Raw genomic sequence first — 18,093 nt, 5'->3', positions numbered from 1 at the left:
TTGAAACCTCGTACAGTCCTTCCTAAGTGTATAGACACTCATTCTGTTTCTTAAAGGAAGTTAATGAATAGAAATCTTCTATCCTATGGAAACCACTGGTCACGCCTCCTAAGTGTTCTTTCTCAGTTAAAGTGGTTTCCAGACTTGGGTGCCCTCCATACAGGGGCGTGGGGAGCACTGAGGTCTCGTCTCCAGCCTGTGCCTTACTTACATTTGATTCCTTAAAAGGGGACACCTGGAGCTGGGGACAGTATTTGAGGTGTTAGTGTTTTTACAAAAGTTGAACCACTTATTTTTTTAAAATCATCCTTTTAAAACATCATATCTTCTTTTTTTTTTAAATTATAGCTCCACAAATCCCAGAATCCACATTAACCGAGTCATCATTCATACCAAATATGAGTGGTTGGGGTTGCCTGCTTCTGTGACTGCATCTAGTCTGAATGAACATGCTTGCTAAAGTGCTCGCCTTAAGGCTTCCTAGGTCACTCACCCGAAAGGGGTCTCCTCATGTGCCCCTTCGATGATGCACTGGGATGTCCTGAATGAAAACGAAACTTATACAAAGTCCATTTATTATTGAGCAAGTGGTAAACCTTACACACAGTGTGTAAGGGCATAGACATGAAGAACTGGTTTTCTGAAAATGATGACCACACTCGAGCCTTTGGGCCATGTCTCCCATCCCTTCCACTTGCAACCCCAAGCAGTTTGGCACTGCCCCTAGTCATTGGTAGGATGACTAGGTAGCTTCCGGTAAGGATGCTGAGTAGGCTTCCGGCTGGGCTTGGGTGTGAGGAGTGTGCTTGAACAGGGACAGCCGTTCTCAGGTTACTGACAGCCTGTGCTGCCCATCCTGTATCACTGCAGTGCCCTCTGTGCTGCGTAGCTATATTCGGAACCAGGAACGCACAAAGAAGCAGACCACGTATGAGAGCGACTACGGGAAAGCTTGCCTGGACTTCTTGACGATCTTAGACTCATTCACGCCCTCCCAAATCCGCGAGTACCTGAAAAGTGTTTCCTACAAAGGTAAGAGGGCTCAAGTCACCTGACTCATACATTCATCAGGACAGTGAATAACTTTCTTAATATGCTGTTCCTACTGCTAATAAGCTGTTTGTAACCGCTGGAATCAAATAGAGAAACAAGAAAACAAACAACACCCCAAAAGATTACTTTGAAAAAAATCCCATAGTGCCATGTAAATCCCGGTGTGTTGAAAACTTGCTTTCCTAAAAGGCACGCCAGAGACGCTACTGCTGTTTGTTCACATAGCGCTAAGTGTTAGGTGCCGCCTGGTCGGCGGTTGAGCAGTGTATGCTGAGAGGACTTCCTGTTTCTCAAACAAAAGTTGGCTTTTGTACTGTTGAGGAGTTTTGTTTCCTCTTTATTTTCTGTCTGGTTGTATTTTTTTTTTTTTTTTTTTTTTTTTTTTTTTTTTTTTTTTTTTTTTTGCATCAGGCTGTCCACACACAAGAATCTCTATAGTTCACACCCACTCACTCACAAGGTGGAGTGTAATGCACTGATCAGGAGCAGATTTGGGGTGTTCCTTTGCCTGAGAAAGTCAACAAGGCAACAAATGAGCCTGAGGAAAGAAAGCAGTCTTTCCCAGAGCTGCCTGTCAGCAGCCTCTGTGTGTGTGTGTGTGTGTGTGTGTGTGTGTACACACGCACGCACGCGCGTGCATGCCCGTGCTCATGCGTGTGCATGTATGTTCACAATCCAGTGTGTCAGCACCCACATAAGGTAAATTTCTGTGCACAGACGTGGTGTGACCACTACAGAACACTCCAGCTTCAAGAAGAAAGTAAGAGAAACATAGGAAGAAGGGTCTAATATTTTCATGTTCCCTGAGATGGCTCCTGTACACAACCTCATGCACAAGGTGGTGTGTGAGCCGTAGTGGTGTCCTTTTCTATGCTCAGTCTTGTGCCACAGGCCAGTTGCTCCGCCGCTCTTCAACTGCACCCTGGTTCCATCTCCCCCTCCTCTGTGTCCCATCAGGCTCCAGTCACCATTCCTCATCTGTCCCAACCTCCCCTGACACAGAGCTGACTCTGAAAGTAATTCTACCCCTACCCCACCACTGAGATCTCCTGCTCCAAACAAGACTGAAGTCCTACTGTGTGCTCGCACGTGGAAGCTAAAGGAGGCCATCATCACTGGGTGTTTAAATTTTCACTTTCCATCTTGATCTTCACGGCTCTTGAGTCAGAACTCAATGTTTGGCTGGGCTGGCTGACTGGCAAGCTCATTGGGAGCCATTATCTCTGCTTCCCAGTGCTTGGATTATAGGCACTTGAAACCACTTTTTTATATGGGCAATGGGGATTCAAACTCACGTCCTTATGTTTGCAAACGAAGTATGTGGTTTTACTCACTGAGCCATTGCTTTGGCCCTTTATACTCCTTTAAGGATGGAAAACACCTACATGAACACATGAACACATGAACACACACTCATGCTAACAAACACACATGCACACATGAACACACACTTACAAACACACATGCACACACATGCACAAACAATGCACGCACACACACACACACACACACACACTCGTGAGCACACATATACACACACATCCTAAGAAGAAGAAACAAGTGCCTGGATGTTGGGTGTGGAGGCCAAGCAGCTGCTTCACCTCCTATAGAAGCAGAAGTGTGTTTTCTCCAGGGATTCTCATTCCTTTCAACAGATGCCTCAGGGCCAGGCTGTCTCTTCAGGAAGAACTTAGAGGCTGCCAGAAGCCTGCTGCTGGAAAGCCCCTGAAGACACAGCAGAAGCCAGAGGCTCACCAGCAAAGCCAGGCTGTCTGCTTGTTCTTTTCACCAGTTTTGGTGCAAAATGTATAAAACCACCCTCTGCGTTTGCAAGGGTTCATTGTTCCTTTGGGAACCAAGTCCCTTGGCCCCACAGAAGGAGTAATTTAGCATCTGCCCAGGGACCAAGGACTGGTCATACCAGAGGCAGCCATCACGCTGGACACAATCTGGCTTCCTACTCTCTGTATGTGAGCAATCTTGGCCTTGGTCCCCAAAACCAAAAGCCAGGGACTTCTCTGTTAACTGCTGTTAACGTGACATCTGTTCTCCCCAAGGAAGATGAACTTTCTAGGCAGTGAGATTTATCTAGCCAGTCAGTATTATCTCTTCCAGATGCCCCAGCAAACCAACAGTTTCTTCTTGGTTCTCCAGGGATGCACTGGAGGGCAGGTACCAGAAGGCACATGACCCAGAGCTTTGCTGGGCTACTGAAGAAACCAGTCTGCACCCACCCCACCTGCTTCAATGCCCTCATCCATGAGTACAGCTGTTAGGGAGGGGGAAATTGGCAAGTAGGAGGTTCCCTTAAAGCTTTTATGCAGCCAACCTCTTGTCATGTCTAGTGTCAGGCATGATAGGAATGCCTGTCAGCTGTGGACGATGCCAGAAGCATTTTCACAGTAGGGGTTCAGCTGGCTTTCAGACCAAAGAGACCCAAGATATCTCAGACTCCGTTATTACTGGCTTCGAATTGGATTGTCTTGCGTAAGTAGCAAGCTTTTGTGGAACAGACCAGAGCTGTGATATTTTGATGGAAAAAGAAAGGAAGGGGGGGAGGGAGGGAGAGAAGGGGAGGAGGAGGAGAGGAATGAGAGAAGAGAGACAGGGAGGGGAGGGGAGGAGAGGGGAGAGGAGAGACATTAGTCTTCCCACCTAAGTAACACCCCAGTCAGGGTGAAGAGCAGACAGGCTGAGGAAAGAAGCTGAGCTGGGAACCAAAGCAGAGGGAGGCACTGAGAGCAGAACTCTGCGTCCGTCCGTGAACTAACTCTCTGTGGGCACGATTTGGTACAAACATCTCCACTGTGAAATCTGAAACCCTTCGAGCACCCACGGGACCACAAGTGAAAAATTCCACACCTTACTTCACACCAAGTATCACAGTGAAAGCACAGGCATGAGAGAAATGTGGAACGCAACCATCCCAGGCTTGTGGGTACCTGGTGGATTCAAACTGGAAGCGAGTTGTGTATTTAGACTTGGATCCAATCTCCAAGAGACCTCACCATGTATGTGCCCGTATTCCCAAATCCAAGAGAGTGCAACTGAAACGTGTTGAGTTCTCAGCCTTTTGGAAGAGGAATGCTTAAACCCATAGTGAGTTTGTTTCTAACTCAAGAAGCTTAGGGACTGCGTCCTTCATGGACAGTCTACGTTCAGAATTCTTTTTGTCCCCGAGTTCTATTCAAGAGCTGATAGCCCCTGCATATGCTATCTGCTAGCAAACCGTCATCTACCCACTCTCCTCCCACTTGAGCAATAGAATTATCTTGAGCCTGGTTTTCTGCATTTCATTTCAAGCTCTGACTCCCTGTTCTTTTTTTTTTTCAACATAAAATTCACAAGCCTGTATTTCTTCTAAGCTTGTAATTCAGAATTCAGAATGCGTAGATCAGGGCTAGAAAGATACCCAGTGGCTGAGAATATTGGCTGCTCTTCCAGAGGAGCTGGGTTAAATTCCCAGCATCCATCCGGCAGCCCCAAAGCATCTGTAACTCCAGTTCCAGGGGATCTGACATCCTACTCTGACCTCTCTGGGTACTGTATGCACATGGTTCAGGCAGAACTCCTATAAACATGAAATAAATTTATTTGTAGAAGAATGCATGTATTTACCCACTCTGCAATCGTCATTGATTGTATGTCTATCATGTTAACTTAATACAAATAGAAATAAAAGCAAATCCATCCTATCAAGGAAATCACTGTCCAGTGTAGAAGACAGTGATGTAAGCGTAATGACACATGCCATCATTGAAGAAGTTTTTGATTCTAAGAAGTGCCTGTGTGAGGTGATGTTAGTCCTGGATCCAAAGCAGATGAAAGATGGGTCCTCTGGTCAATGTGGTCCTCAAGAATTGACATATCAAGAAGTGACAGGGCTGCTCCAGTAGAGGGAACAGCATAAAGTCTGGAGGACACAAATCAGAACAACAGAAACAGAATATTGATTAGATTGCTGTATATAGTAGGGTCCAATGATGGCCATTTGGAGCTAGAGAGAACAAAATGGCTGCCCAAGCCAGGAAGTGCATCACTCCCAAGCAGGAACCACATTAAGCCCAGACATTCTCTGGAGAATCTTAGCATCCATGACACCCCTTTACTGGCTCAGATTGAGGCATTTACCTGCAGGCTGTTTTCTCTTTGCATTTCTTTAACCAAGTCATCCTTTGAAAGTGCCACTCATGGCAAGAGGCTGCCAGGACACCACCAGGTTTTTTTTTTTTTTTTTTTTTTTTTTTGGTCTCTATGAAGTCACGACAAACGATGACCAACAAAGAATGGTAAGGCGTACCAATTTCACCCAGCATCGGCAGCAAAGCCCAGCAATGCCCAGTAAAGAACGGCAAGGTGTCCCAATGCCATCCAGTGTCAGTCACTAGACCTTGGCGGAGAAGACAGTGGAGCAGGAATGAACTTATCTCCATCATGGCTTTTACTGCTGAAAGAGAAAGACTGACTCTTAGGTATGAAAAGACCAGTGTGCACTTGGTTCTCCCTTTCTTACTCCACCACGCCAACCCAGCTCTGACAGCAAAATCTGCAAGTGGGAGCAATGAATGCATGAAGACCTAGCACTACAAACATGCTAACTCCATACAACCAGCCTGTCCTACGTATTTCCCATAGTACACAACTGTACTTTTACAATCTCTAGCTGCAAACATCTCTACTACTGTATAAGTACCTTCACATATTTTAACTTTTTCTTCAATAAAAAAATTAAAACAACAACAAAAAAAAACAATAAAAAAATTTAAAAAAAAAAAGAAAGTGCCACTCACATTGAAGTGCCACCCTTACTCGCCTTTCCATGAGTTGATCAATCAGGATCAAGCACCACAAACATAAGCGACAGTAGCCAAAGAACAGCTGGTGGCCTTTGGATCAGTGGACACAGGGTCATCTCTTTTGGCTAATAGGTACTCATCTTGATTCACCCTCTGCATGTCTTCATTATGAGAAGGACACTTACTGCTTTAATACTTCAGTATGAACTTAAAAACTACTACAAGCCGAAGGAGGAACAGGCGGGGGACCACAGTTGGTGACGACACAGAGCGTTCAGAATTCCCACGTGCAGGGGAATATCAAATAGTGGAATCACTCTGGGAGAAGCTCTGATGGCCCCTTACAAAGTTAAACATATGTCTACGTCATGACTTAGAAATTCCGTTTCTGCCAGGTAGTGGTGGCGCACGCCTTTAATCCCAGCACTTGGGAGGCAGAGGCAGGCAGATTTCTGAGTTGGAGGCCAGCCTGGTCTACAGAGTGAGTTCCAGGACAGCCAGGGCTACACAGAGAAACCCTGTCTCGAAAAACCAAAAGAGAGAGAAAAAAAAAGAAAGAAAAAAAAGAATAGAAATTTCATTTCTGGATATTGGGAAAGAAGGTATATAACCACAAAAGGACTTGGATTAAAATATTTAAACAATTTCATTCTTAATGTCTCAGAACTGGAAATGGTCCCCATTTCTATCTTCGGGAAAATGGATGAAGTGTGATATTTTAACAGCTTGCCGATAAAAGGGAGCGCATTCCTGATGTGTAAAACAAAGTGCACAAACTCAAAAGATGCTGAACAAAAAAATCCAGACATTAAAGATGAGCCTCCATGTGGCTCCATCCATTTGAAGGTTCACAGAAGGCAAATTTGGTGAAAGAAACCAGACCAGAGGCTGCCTTGGCACAACAGTGTTGGCTGAGAAGTGTCAAGAGGGACCTTCTGGGTGGTGGGGATAAACTTTGTCTCCAAATGGGTGTGACTCGCCTGTGTATGAAAGTCAGCTGACAAACATTGCACGTAAGGTCATTTTCTTTTGTCCTGTGGGAGGCCCATCTGAGTTTTAAAGGGAAAGGCTGGAACCAAGGAAGGTATGGGACAGCGTAGGAATCGCTCAAACAAATGTAATGATAGAGAACACAGAATACCCGCTTACACACTGTTGAAAAAGACTTATCGTGGTATCACACAAAAACACAAGAACAAAGCGAAAGTAGCCTGGTAAGCAGATTTGTTTTGTAAAACGTGTAGGCCATGACCCAAACTGAATTAGCAAGGCTAAGATAGCCTGTCTCTTATCCCTAACACAAGGGGAACCTGGCAGTTCCTCTATGGCCATGGTTCATCCTCATAGCCCACTCCTGATTGGAAAGGGGCAAGAAGGAAAGGAAGGGAGGAGTGAGCTGCTCCCAGCCATCAAATTCTGGGAATACAGCAGGAGGGCTTCTCCATAAACAAAGTTTTACCGGGTAGAGCAATTAAAATTTTTGAATTCTGGGCTGGAAAGGTGGCTCAGCAGTTAAGAGCATTGGTTGTTCTTCCAGAGGTCCTGAGTTCAATTCCCAGCAACCACATGGTGGTTTAAAACTATCTATAATGTGATCTGATGCCCTTCTCTGGCATGCAGGTATACATATATGTATTTATGTAAATTATATGCAAAATTATATAAATTTTATAAACATATACATATTTATGTACATTAAATAATTTTAATTTTATGCATAAAAGTTAAAGTGTGAGAAACTTATGGTATATTGATCCTTGGTGGACTAGTTATATTTGATAGAAATAGTTTTTCTTAACACACATACACATACACATACACACACACACACACACACACACACACACGGCCTTGTTCTACTGGCCTCTGCTGGCACTGTGACACTGAGCCAGAGGATGAACACCGGATGACAGTTCTGGGAGTTCAGAGTTTTACATTCCCACTCTGTATGAGTGTTATCAAAATTGGACAATTACACTGTTCAGAACCACATAGGACTCGGCTTCACAGATGAGGAACTAGAAACCGAAATGAAGAGCTTCCCAAAAGTACAGTTACGGCTCAAGACAGCAAAACCTACCGATGCTGGGTGGGAAGAAAACAGGCCTGACGTCTACAAAGTGCTCAGGGCAGGTCCCAGGTTTCCTCATCACTGTAGATTACTGTGCACTCCATAACGGCTGTCACTATTTAATTAACGTTACACATTAACTTAATATGTGACATCACACACATAGTATACGTAGTCCTTCCTACAGTGCAAGGTAACTACTGTGATCTGCATCCAGAGATGAGAGACAGAGGAGCGAGCTGCATTCTGGGAGGTGGCGGTGCATGCCTTTAATCCCTGAGCTTGGAGGGCAGAGGCAGGCGGATCTCTATGAATTCAAGGCCAGCTTGTTCTGCAGAGAGAGTTTGGACAGCCAGATACTTGCTTCCTCCTAGGATTGTGCTGTTTCATAACGAAATAGGAAACCTCTACTCTTCTTCATTTGCAGACCGACAAATTCTCGAGCGCTTTATCCATTCTCACTGTGGCATTGAGACGAAGCCAAAAGAGAGAGGAAAACAAAGTCATAGGAAGAGACCCTGAGACCGGTGGACAGATGCAGCTCCAGTTTTCTGATAATCAAGAAAAAATAGGTGAAAAATTTCCAAATACATTGTGCTAGTATGGACATGTATGTTCTGTTTTGCTAAAATGGAAGGATTTAAAGTTCCAATTTTCCCCCGACATACCTTTAGCTGTGTCTCAAAGGTTTTGATGTCACATCTTTTTTCTTCTTTTATTTATTTTTATAGCTTTTGGTTTCAATCTTGAGTTCCTCTTTAGAGAAATTTCAACTTCCCAATAAATGAAAAGAGTTTTAAAGGCATTTCCATTGTTGATTTTTGTTTTGAAGGCTGGAAAAAACAATCTTCACTTTGGGGAATTCATCAAAGCTTCCCTGCTTGTAACTAATCCTGTATATGATTAATTTCTACTTTACAAGAATATATGAGAAAGATTCATTTATGTACTTCTAAAATCCTTCTTATTGTTACTTTAACTATCTTGAACTATCAACTTTTGAAAAAAAATATTTTTAAACATCAAACAATAAACACGGTCTTGTTTAATCTGCCCATGCATTTTTGGAATTTATTTTCATTTCTAAAAAATTACTTTATTTTATTTGTATAGTTGTTTTGCCTGCAGGTATATAGTGCACATATACAAAGCAGTGTCCTGGAAGGGCAGAAGAGGGTGTCTGATCCCCTGGAACTAGAGTTATAGATGCTTGTTAGCTACTATGTGGGTGCTGGGAACAGAACCGGGGCCCCTTGAAAGAGCAGCCAGTGCTTCTAACTGCAGAGCCATCACTCCAGCCCACTCTGCTTTATTTCTGACCACTGGATTATGTAAAGACTCTCTGCTGACTAACCTCCTCATTACACCGTCCTTTTTAAAACTCAGGAATTACTTTTAGCCTAAATTACATTTGAATCACGATTAACATCGCATCGATCTGTGTCTTTTTTTTTCTTTGCTTCTACTCAGTGCATCCCCTGCCACACACTCCTCCCTGCCTCAATTTCAAGTCTGTTTCCTCCCCTTTTAAAAGGTTCTTGTGTGTGGATGTTCTGTCTAAACATATATGTGACCATGTGCATGCTTAATAGCCTGGGAGGTCAGAAGAGGGCAACAGACCTTCAGAAACTGGAGTTATAGATGGTTGTAAGCCACCATGTGGGTGGTGGGAATTGAACCCAGGTCCTAGGCAAGAGCACTCAGTGCTCTAACCACTGAGCCACCTCTACAGCTCTCAGTCTGCTTTTGTCTCTCGATTTCAAGGCTTTTGGCTCGTTTTACCTTGTAGAAGAGGGCAGACTGTGTTTTGATGCTGGAGTTTACTCAACCCCACAGTGACAGTGAGCCACCTGGTTTTGGATTTCTGTACCATGATTGTCATTTGCCACCCCTCCTCTTCCATTTTCCCTACTTTTTAAGCATGCAGTTTTCATTTTCACTCTTTGTCACACACTGTTATTACTAAATTTAAGTTTCTCCACCCGAATGTGTATATAAATGACACGATCCTCTATTCTCGGTGCCTTTGTTCACTCAGTCCTTCCTCTATCTACTGAGAAAAAAAAAATCTTATTTTCTCATTTCATGTTTTGCTTCTAATTCCATTCCCTGCAAACACAGCACAAGCTCACTCTAGTTTAGACACTTAGCTGATTCAGATGTTTTATTAGCAATTTCCCCCCTCTGTTTAAAATTAGAGTCATAAGCATGCTATAGATTTTCAATCGCCTATTAATACAGTCCAATATCTGCTTCCTACTCTCCTTATTTCATGAGCTCCATGCTCTGATTCACACTTGGTTGGTGAGAAAACCCCCCGGTTGAGGGCAGTGCTCCAATCCTTACTTGTTCAAGCATATTGTAGAACTCGCTACATAGAGCAGGGTGGTCTCAAACTCACAGAGATCCACCTGCCTCTGCTTCTGGAGTGTGAGAGCAATTTGGGGCATTTCTATTGCCCCCAGTGACATGGAGAGCTGGTATGTTTATTTAAAGCTCTAGGCACTAAGCTGGGCAGGTTCTGAGCTGTTCTAACCAATCATGTGCTGGCCCAGCCTACTTCCCAGCCATGTGTCCCATGGACTTCTTGGTCTTACTCTGGCTTCCTTCATCTGTGTCCTCATGGTGACTCTGGTGATCTGTTGAAGATGAATATCTCATGGTGAGTCTCTCATTTTCTGCTTCTCACCAGAAATTCTCTCACTGGGATTAGAAGTCCCACCTCATTTTCTCCTGCCCAGCTATTGGCTAATCAGCACTATATTAACCAACCAGAGCTGAGGGAAAACAATTTTTACACAACACTGAGACAGGAATGCTTTACAGTGACAGTGTCTGGACTGCTACCACATTTCTGGGCATAGTAATCAGCTCTGACTACACCGTGTACAAAACCATCCCTCAACACTGGAAGACTGGGATTAAAGGCATGTGACCACACCCAGCTTATATCTTATGAAAAGCCTAAGATCCCCCACCCAGAAGGGGACCCCAAGGGATCCCACTCGAGTCTCAGGACCGCACACACCCAAGGACTCATGAGAGACCAGCTTGCTGCAAACACATGAGGTAGTTGAATGACAGAGCACTCTGGGCCACCCGACACGTGTCTTGTGCAAGAGACAGAGGGGACAACCCTAAGGCTCCAGTTTTTGGAGCCTTTATAGGTACGGAGTGGGGAGAAAGGGGAAACCTTCACATGGGTACACACGATTGGCTGTTTTACATCAGCAGGCTGTACCGGTCGATGGGGCAGAGGGCAGTTCCTGCAGGCGGAAGCTTATCTAAGTTAGCATAGTATCTAGTTAAACTTAAATTGCAGTTTCTTGGACCTTGAGAAGACCTGGGGCGGGGGGTGTAAAGGGTTTGGAGGAACACCAGATGGCCCATTATTCATTTAGACATACTCCGGGGCACATCCCTATTCTCTATTTAAAGGTGTCCTTGCATACCTTTTTTATCTTTATGTCCAGCCAGGTCCTTGGATGATTCAACAGGCCTTTGTCCTATAACTCCACATCTTCTGTGGCTGACTAACTGGGCCCAAACCTGCTGACAGGCATTTTTAACTATTTAGGTTAGGGAAAAGGAATCACAGGGCCCTGCTACTTTTATTAGTTTGGGCCTATTTCAAAATTTTCTTTCACTTAATTTTAATGTTTCCTTTTTCCCTCTCTCTGTTTCTTTTGGTTAATCCATGTTACTTTTTTTTTTTTTTTTGCTTTACCTTCACTACCGATTTCTTGTTTGCACTGCTTATCCATTGATTGGTTGCCCCAGTTTTTCCAGTATGCATCTAGAATTAATCAGACTTTGTACCAAATAGCATGGTCCCAAAAGTATTTGCAGGTCTTCTACATGCATGTTCCCAGTTCCTCCCTTCTTGCCCTTTTGCTAATGTGATGTTTATTGTTTTACATGTTAATGCATGTTTCTGTGAATTTTAGACATCTTTAAGCAAAATTAGCTATTTACAACACTATTTACAACACAATCATCTGATCTGTCCAGCCCTTTTCTTTTCTGGACATCTGAGTTTGTTTGGTGCCATGTTCCCCTCTCTGGGGAATTTGTTTCTACCATTTTCATAGCTTTTCTCCCTGGAAGCCCCTTCCTGTGCGATATTAACCTGGGCAGGAGATGGACTGTGTTTAAGGTTAGTTGTCGGGGTTACCATTGGAGCACCAAAGGCCTCCAATGTTTCTCTGTCACTTTGTGTTTGCCTAAAAATGCCATTTCTCCTTCGTTCTCGAAAAGTAGTTCTTCCAGCCACAGAATTCTCTTTCAACAGGCTTTGGTTCTTTCAGCCACCAATGCCTGGTGTCAGTTCCAAAAATATCTCTGTTGTCTCTTGTTGTCCTTGTAAGTTTCCATCTTTTGTTTTCAATATTCTGAATATGTTATAAAATGGGTGGTTTTTTTTCGTCTTTGGCCAGCTTTGGTATGTATCCTGTTTATTGTTCTCTGAGTGTCCCAAAACGATGATTGACATCTGTTATTAGCTTTGGAAAGTTCTCAGTCATTGTGTCTTTAAATATGTCTTCTACAGTTCCAGTTATGCATCATTTGATACTGTTACACATTTCTACGGTGTTTCTTTTTCTTCCCTGACTGTTTTTGCCTTTTATACTTCAGTTACATTGACTTTTATTGAAGCATCTATTGAAAGTGCCATCCGTTGACTGTCTACCATAGTCTAGTTCTTTTCTTGTCTGAATCAAGTCTTCTGTTCAGCCTCCAAATGGGTTGTTCGTTTCTGTTGCTGTATTTTCATGACCAACGTTTCTGTGTCTGTCTTTCTGTGGATTCCAGCTTTACTCACATACATTTGGTCTTACGCGCTGTCTGAGTTTCCACTGGAGACTTTAGCATTTTCCTCAGTTAATTCAAAATTTAACATCTGGGGCTTAAGAGATGCTGCAGCTTTTTTGATAGCATTGTCTGCTCCTGAAGAGGCATCTGTGACTCCAGTTCCAAGTGATCCACCTCCCTCTTCTGGTCTTCTTAGGCACTACACGCATGTGGTGTGCAGATACACATGCAAGCAAAACAGGCGGGTAAAATAAAGGGGAAAAAAAGTCCTAAAGCATTAAAAGTCAAATTTGAATATCTGCGCCATGTCTGTCTGCTTCCTTTGGGTTCCATGCTTTGGGTTCCTTTGGGTCTCCATGCTGTTTCCAGTGACGTTCACAGCTAGCTTCGTTCACACAGGCCAAGTGCTACAGAAAAACAGCGCCCTCAAACCACACGGTTTTCTTACCCTCCACATAATGAAATATATGCAGCCCCAATCCTTCATCTAAACGTTCAGAACAGGTGCCTGGAACCCGATTGCTGAGTCCTGAGTAAAGGAGCAGGTGTCAGAGGAGCCTTCCTAGAACGGAACCAGTGGAAGCTGCTCACGCTTGCGCCCCAGGCATTCCTTATATCTTGGGAAGGGGATTTAGTGTTGTTCCAATGGCCTTCTGGCCTTAAGAAACCTCAGTGGAAAGCTGAATTCGGTGTCCTCGTTATCCATTTCAGGGAAAACACCAGACACAGGACCAGGGTTTTGCTTCACCAAAACCGGTGTTTCGCCACGGCAGCCTTCCCTGCTGGCTTGCACGCCACCACTGCCTGTCTTCTTTCACAGACACTTTCTTCCTAACCCAAGGGCTGATGGTATTTACTGGCCTCCCGCCCCGCCCCCCAACCCTGGGAGGGGTTAGATGTGTCAATCATCCCTGGGACACTTTATCTTAAGAATCCAGGAAGTTGTTTCCCTATTCCTGGAAGGATCCTTGCCTTCCTTTTGGCTCAGCAAACAAGAAAAATTCCAAGTCCTGAATAAGGGAGAAAGCCAGGGAGGCTTTCCATCACGCATTAGGCTGAGGCAAAGCACAGTTAAAGGCAGGGCTCCCAGACTATGGTGTCCAGACGTCTGGAGGGATCAGGGAGAAAGGCCAGCTTTTCCTGGTGTCTGTGGAGTTGAAGTAGTCAGAGCGGTGCCAAGCAATTCCCAACCCCAGCCACACTTGTCTTTCTTGAACTCTGATGATCACTTCTGATAATGGAATGCTTCTCCAGTGACCGCCATTTCTCATCCCTGACCGAAAGGTGATGAGGGAAGCCAGGCCGGTCTGCCAAATGCCTGCTGATGGAATTCTTTGAGTAAAATGAATTTAGTTTCCCTCTCTCTCTCCAGGCAAGGGTGGTAGGTAACATTTTGATGCCCAGTTAGACTGAATGTTTGCAGACCATCTTCCAGTGCTGTGACATCCAGCCACTGGGCGTCTGCATCCTCTGCTTTTCCAACTCCACAAAGGGCAGCCGGAGACTGGTTCCTGGGGCCTCCGGCAAACACCAGAAGCCCTCACCAGTGTTCAACGTCTCCATTGCCAGAAGGGAAAATGGTGCTGAATTTTTACATGCAGCTAACTTTTGTAGTGTAGGATGGCAGAGCCTTGGATGGTTTTCCCACCTATGAATGGCTGTGTTAGGAGGGGTTGGCATCAGAAGTGGAGCTGAGTGGATGGTTGTTGTGATTTGTCTTGGGCTATTGAGACTGCTATAACCAACCTCCCTATACACCCTTGGATATATACGGTCATACCAAGATGAGGCACCAGCCAGTTGGTATTGGGCGAGGGCTTGGCTGCTGACACATGCCTGACATCTTGTCTGGCTGAAGGGTTCCCTGTGCCCTTAGGTCTCTTTTATAAAGATATTAAAGCCATTTGTAATTACCTCTCAAAGGCCCCAGCTCCTAACACCAGCACCTGTGGTAAAGATTCCAACAAAGGAAGGGGAGCACACACTTTGAGATGGGAGCACTCCTTTGGTGCACTCACCTATCAGTAGATACTGTTTAGGTAGTGACTGCCTTTCAGAGGCTTTTTCTTTTTCTTCTAAAAAAAAAAAAAAAAAAACACAACAACAACAAAAAAAAAAACAGCAAACTCTGTAAGAAGTGAGGACCATAGGAGAGTTTTAGATCTTTGTTATGCAGAATACATTTCCCAGGGCTGCAGCTATAAAGCAAAAAACAAAGGCAACCAAGTACCAAGTGTTACTCCTTGAACAATTGAATTATATTTCTCATAGAGCGAAACGAATTATGGTGCATTCTCTCCGCAAAAAAAGATGGTCAATCATTTTCCCTTCGTGCTGGAAGTAAAATACCACTCTATCTCAGAAGAATAAACGAATAAACCATGCAAAATGAATTAATATTTTAATTATTTGTGATTTTTTGAGATTACATCACTTTATATTTCCTTTTCCTTCCTCTAACTCTTCTCAAATGCCCCCTCCTTAACCTTTTTCAGTTTTTTAAATTGGAAACCATTTTTACATTTAGATATATTTTGGTCTTATTCTCTCCCTCCCCCAGAGAGTATTCAGATTCTCTTCTCTCTACCCACCCAACTTTAAGCTCTTTCTCAAGATATAACCTCCCTCCCCCCAACAAAACCAATACAACAACAAACTCTAGAAAGCAAAATACAATAGCACCCAAAAGGGGAAACAACAACAGCAAAAGCACACACACAAAAGCCACACCAAGTTGTAACCAAAGAATGACAGCTATTCATAACCAGAACAAATGACGATTTTGTTGTTACCCTTCATCCTAGTATCTGAGTTTATAACCTCTCTCTCTCTCTCTCTCTCTCTCTCTCTCTCTCTCTCTCTTCCATTATTTGGCATTTAGATCACCTCCATATACGCATGCACTCTCATATTCTCTCCCACTACCCCGCCCTCTCCCCATTCCTACTTGTTTGATCTTCTCATTCCAGATCCCACCGCATCCATCCATAAATACCAATTCTATTTTCATTTCCTAATGAGACCTCTCTGTTGTCCCTTCTAGTCCCTTATTCTACACATACCATCTGTGGTTGATTACCATTGCCTTAACAGCTAATAGCCACATAGAAGTGAATACATACCATGTTTGTCTTTCTGGGTCTGGGACACCTCACTCAGGATGATTTTCTTTTCTAGTTCCGTTCATTTGCCTGCAAATTTCATGCTGTCGTTTTTTTAAACAGCTGAGTACTACTCCATTGTGTAAATGTACCACATTTTCTTTATCCATTCTACCCTTGAGGGACATCTAGGTTGTTTTCCATTTCTGTTATCATGAAGAGAGCAGCGGTGAACCTGGTTAAGCAAGTGTTCTTGTGGTGCGGTGAAGCATCCTGTAAATATATGCCCAAGAGTGATATAGCTAGGTCTTGAGGTAGATCTATTCCCAGCTCCCATGAGGAGCTGCCATATTGATTTCCATAGTGGTTATACCAGTGTACCCGCCCACCAGCTGCTCTTACGCCACATCCTCATCAGCAATTGCATTGCTGTCACTTGTTTGGTTGATCCTAGTGATTCTGACAGGTATAAGATGGGATCTCAAAGTAGTTTTGATTTGCATTTCCCTCTTGGTTAAAGATGTTGAGCATTTAAGTGCTTCTCAGCCATTTGAGTTTCCTCGTTTGGGAATTCTGTTTATATTTGTACCCCATTTTAAAAATTGGGTTATTTGGGGATTTCTGTTGTTGTTGTTGTTGTTGTTTTGATGTCTTAGTTAAGGTTTCTATTGCTGTGAAGAGATACCATGACCAAGGCAACTCTTATAAAGGGAAACCTGTAATTGGAGCTGGCTTGCAGTTTCAGAGGTTTAGTCCATTATCATTATGATGAGATGCATGGCGGCATGCAGGCAGTCATGGTGCTGGATAAGGAGCTGAGAGTTCTACATCTTGATCCACATGCTGCAGAAGGCGTCTGTGTGTCCCTCTGGGCATCGCTTGAGCATAGGAGACCTCAAAGCCCGCCTCCATAATGATACACTTCCTCCAACAAGGCCACACCTCCTAATAGTGCCACTCCACCATATGGGCCAAGCATTCAAAAGCATGAGTCTGTGCGGGCCATTCCTGGTTAAACCAGCACATTTGATTTCTTGAGTTCTTTATATATCTTGGAGATGAACTCTTAGAAGGGCTTTTTCAATTGCTGCTCTTGCTTCAGTCTTTGCTCTTTTGTTGTTGTTGTTGTTGTTGTTGTTGGTTTGGGGTTTTTTGTGTGTGTGTTTTTATTGGGGTTTATGGGCAGGAGCTGCCACCATAAGGTATGCCCCTCCCACCAAGCAGGTCCACCCTAATCCTCTTGCGCTTTCTGGGACTTTTTCTTTTTCTTTGTGCTGTTCTTTGTACAGCTAGCAGCAGCCTCAGGTTTCTCCTTAGAAAATTTCCTTTTCTTCTTTGGAGGTCTCTGCTCTTTCTTAGGTGTCTCAGGGTGGTCTCTTCCACAGCCATGATTCCTGATACTTCTTGTGGTTGGAGAGCTCTCTGGGACTCTGTTAAGCATAGTTCTTAAGCAAGCACCATGTACCTGGTCTGAGCTTCTTCCTCTCCTCCACCTACAGTTCTGTGCCCAGTCTGTCTCCCCCACCTCCCATGCCCACCCCTCCTATGTTTCAAGAGGTGTTTCTACTTGCTTCTGAAATATCCCCCACAGGTTTACAGCTGCATGCTCTGGAGGCTGATGAATCTTTTAGTAGGACGGTCCTAGTTGGAGAGTCCTTCCTCCTGTATGCAAAAGCTGCTACTTTCTGCTCCTGCTGCTATAGGCTGAGCTGAGACAAGCTTAGGTAGGACTACATGAGGTAGTTACTGTCTGCAAAGCCTGCACCATTAAAGCTCTCCCCACCACCAAAGTCACCAATCCCTTTTATGTACTCTTGGGACCGCATCATCAAAAGTCATTGAAAACTGTCTTACAGGTGCAAGGGGAGATGAGCAGGTTAATAGAACAAAAGTAGTCTCCAGAAAAAGATATAAAAAATATATTAATGTAATATAAAACATATATTAATATAATATAAATGATATATATGAGAACTTGATATATAATAAAGGTGCCAATAAAAAGCTCCATAGAAACTGGCTTATTGAATGAACAACCCCAAAGCTAACCTTGGCAGGGGAAAGATATACTTATACATTACTTGTCAATAAAACCAAACTCCACATAGATGAATCATAATGCACAATAGACATATTTATTATTTACATTGCTATAATAAGTGTCAATTCCTCACAACATAGTTTTTATTAATTATTTTGGAACTTCATACAATAAACCCAGATCATACTCACTTCCCATTCTTCCCAGGTCTACTCTCCA

The 18,093-nt window shown here is 43.7% G+C and overlaps 1 protein-coding gene across 6 annotated transcripts in view; it reads left to right on the top strand.

Annotated features, from left to right (window-relative positions):
- Positions 1–8,973, top strand: part of Tex26 (testis expressed 26) — a 30,923-nt gene extending 21,950 nt beyond the window's left edge. For all 6 annotated transcript variants that reach the window (XM_076923858.1, XM_076923857.1, XM_076923860.1 and 3 more), the window contains 2 exons: positions 871–1,032; positions 8,348–8,973. In XM_076923858.1, the coding sequence (XP_076779973.1) occupies positions 871–1,032; positions 8,348–8,442 (257 nt within the window). In that variant the 3' untranslated portion in view covers positions 8,443–8,973. The remainder of the gene's footprint in view (positions 1–870; positions 1,033–8,347) is intronic.
- The last annotated feature ends 9,120 nt before the right edge of the window (positions 8,974–18,093 follow it).

The sequence above is a fragment of the Arvicanthis niloticus genome, chromosome 24 (genome assembly GCF_011762505.2).
Source record: "Arvicanthis niloticus isolate mArvNil1 chromosome 24, mArvNil1.pat.X, whole genome shotgun sequence".
NCBI lineage: Eukaryota > Metazoa > Chordata > Mammalia > Rodentia > Muridae > Arvicanthis > Arvicanthis niloticus.
The sequence above is the reverse complement of the archived record's forward strand: the minus strand, read 5'-3'. Positions and strand labels throughout refer to the sequence as shown.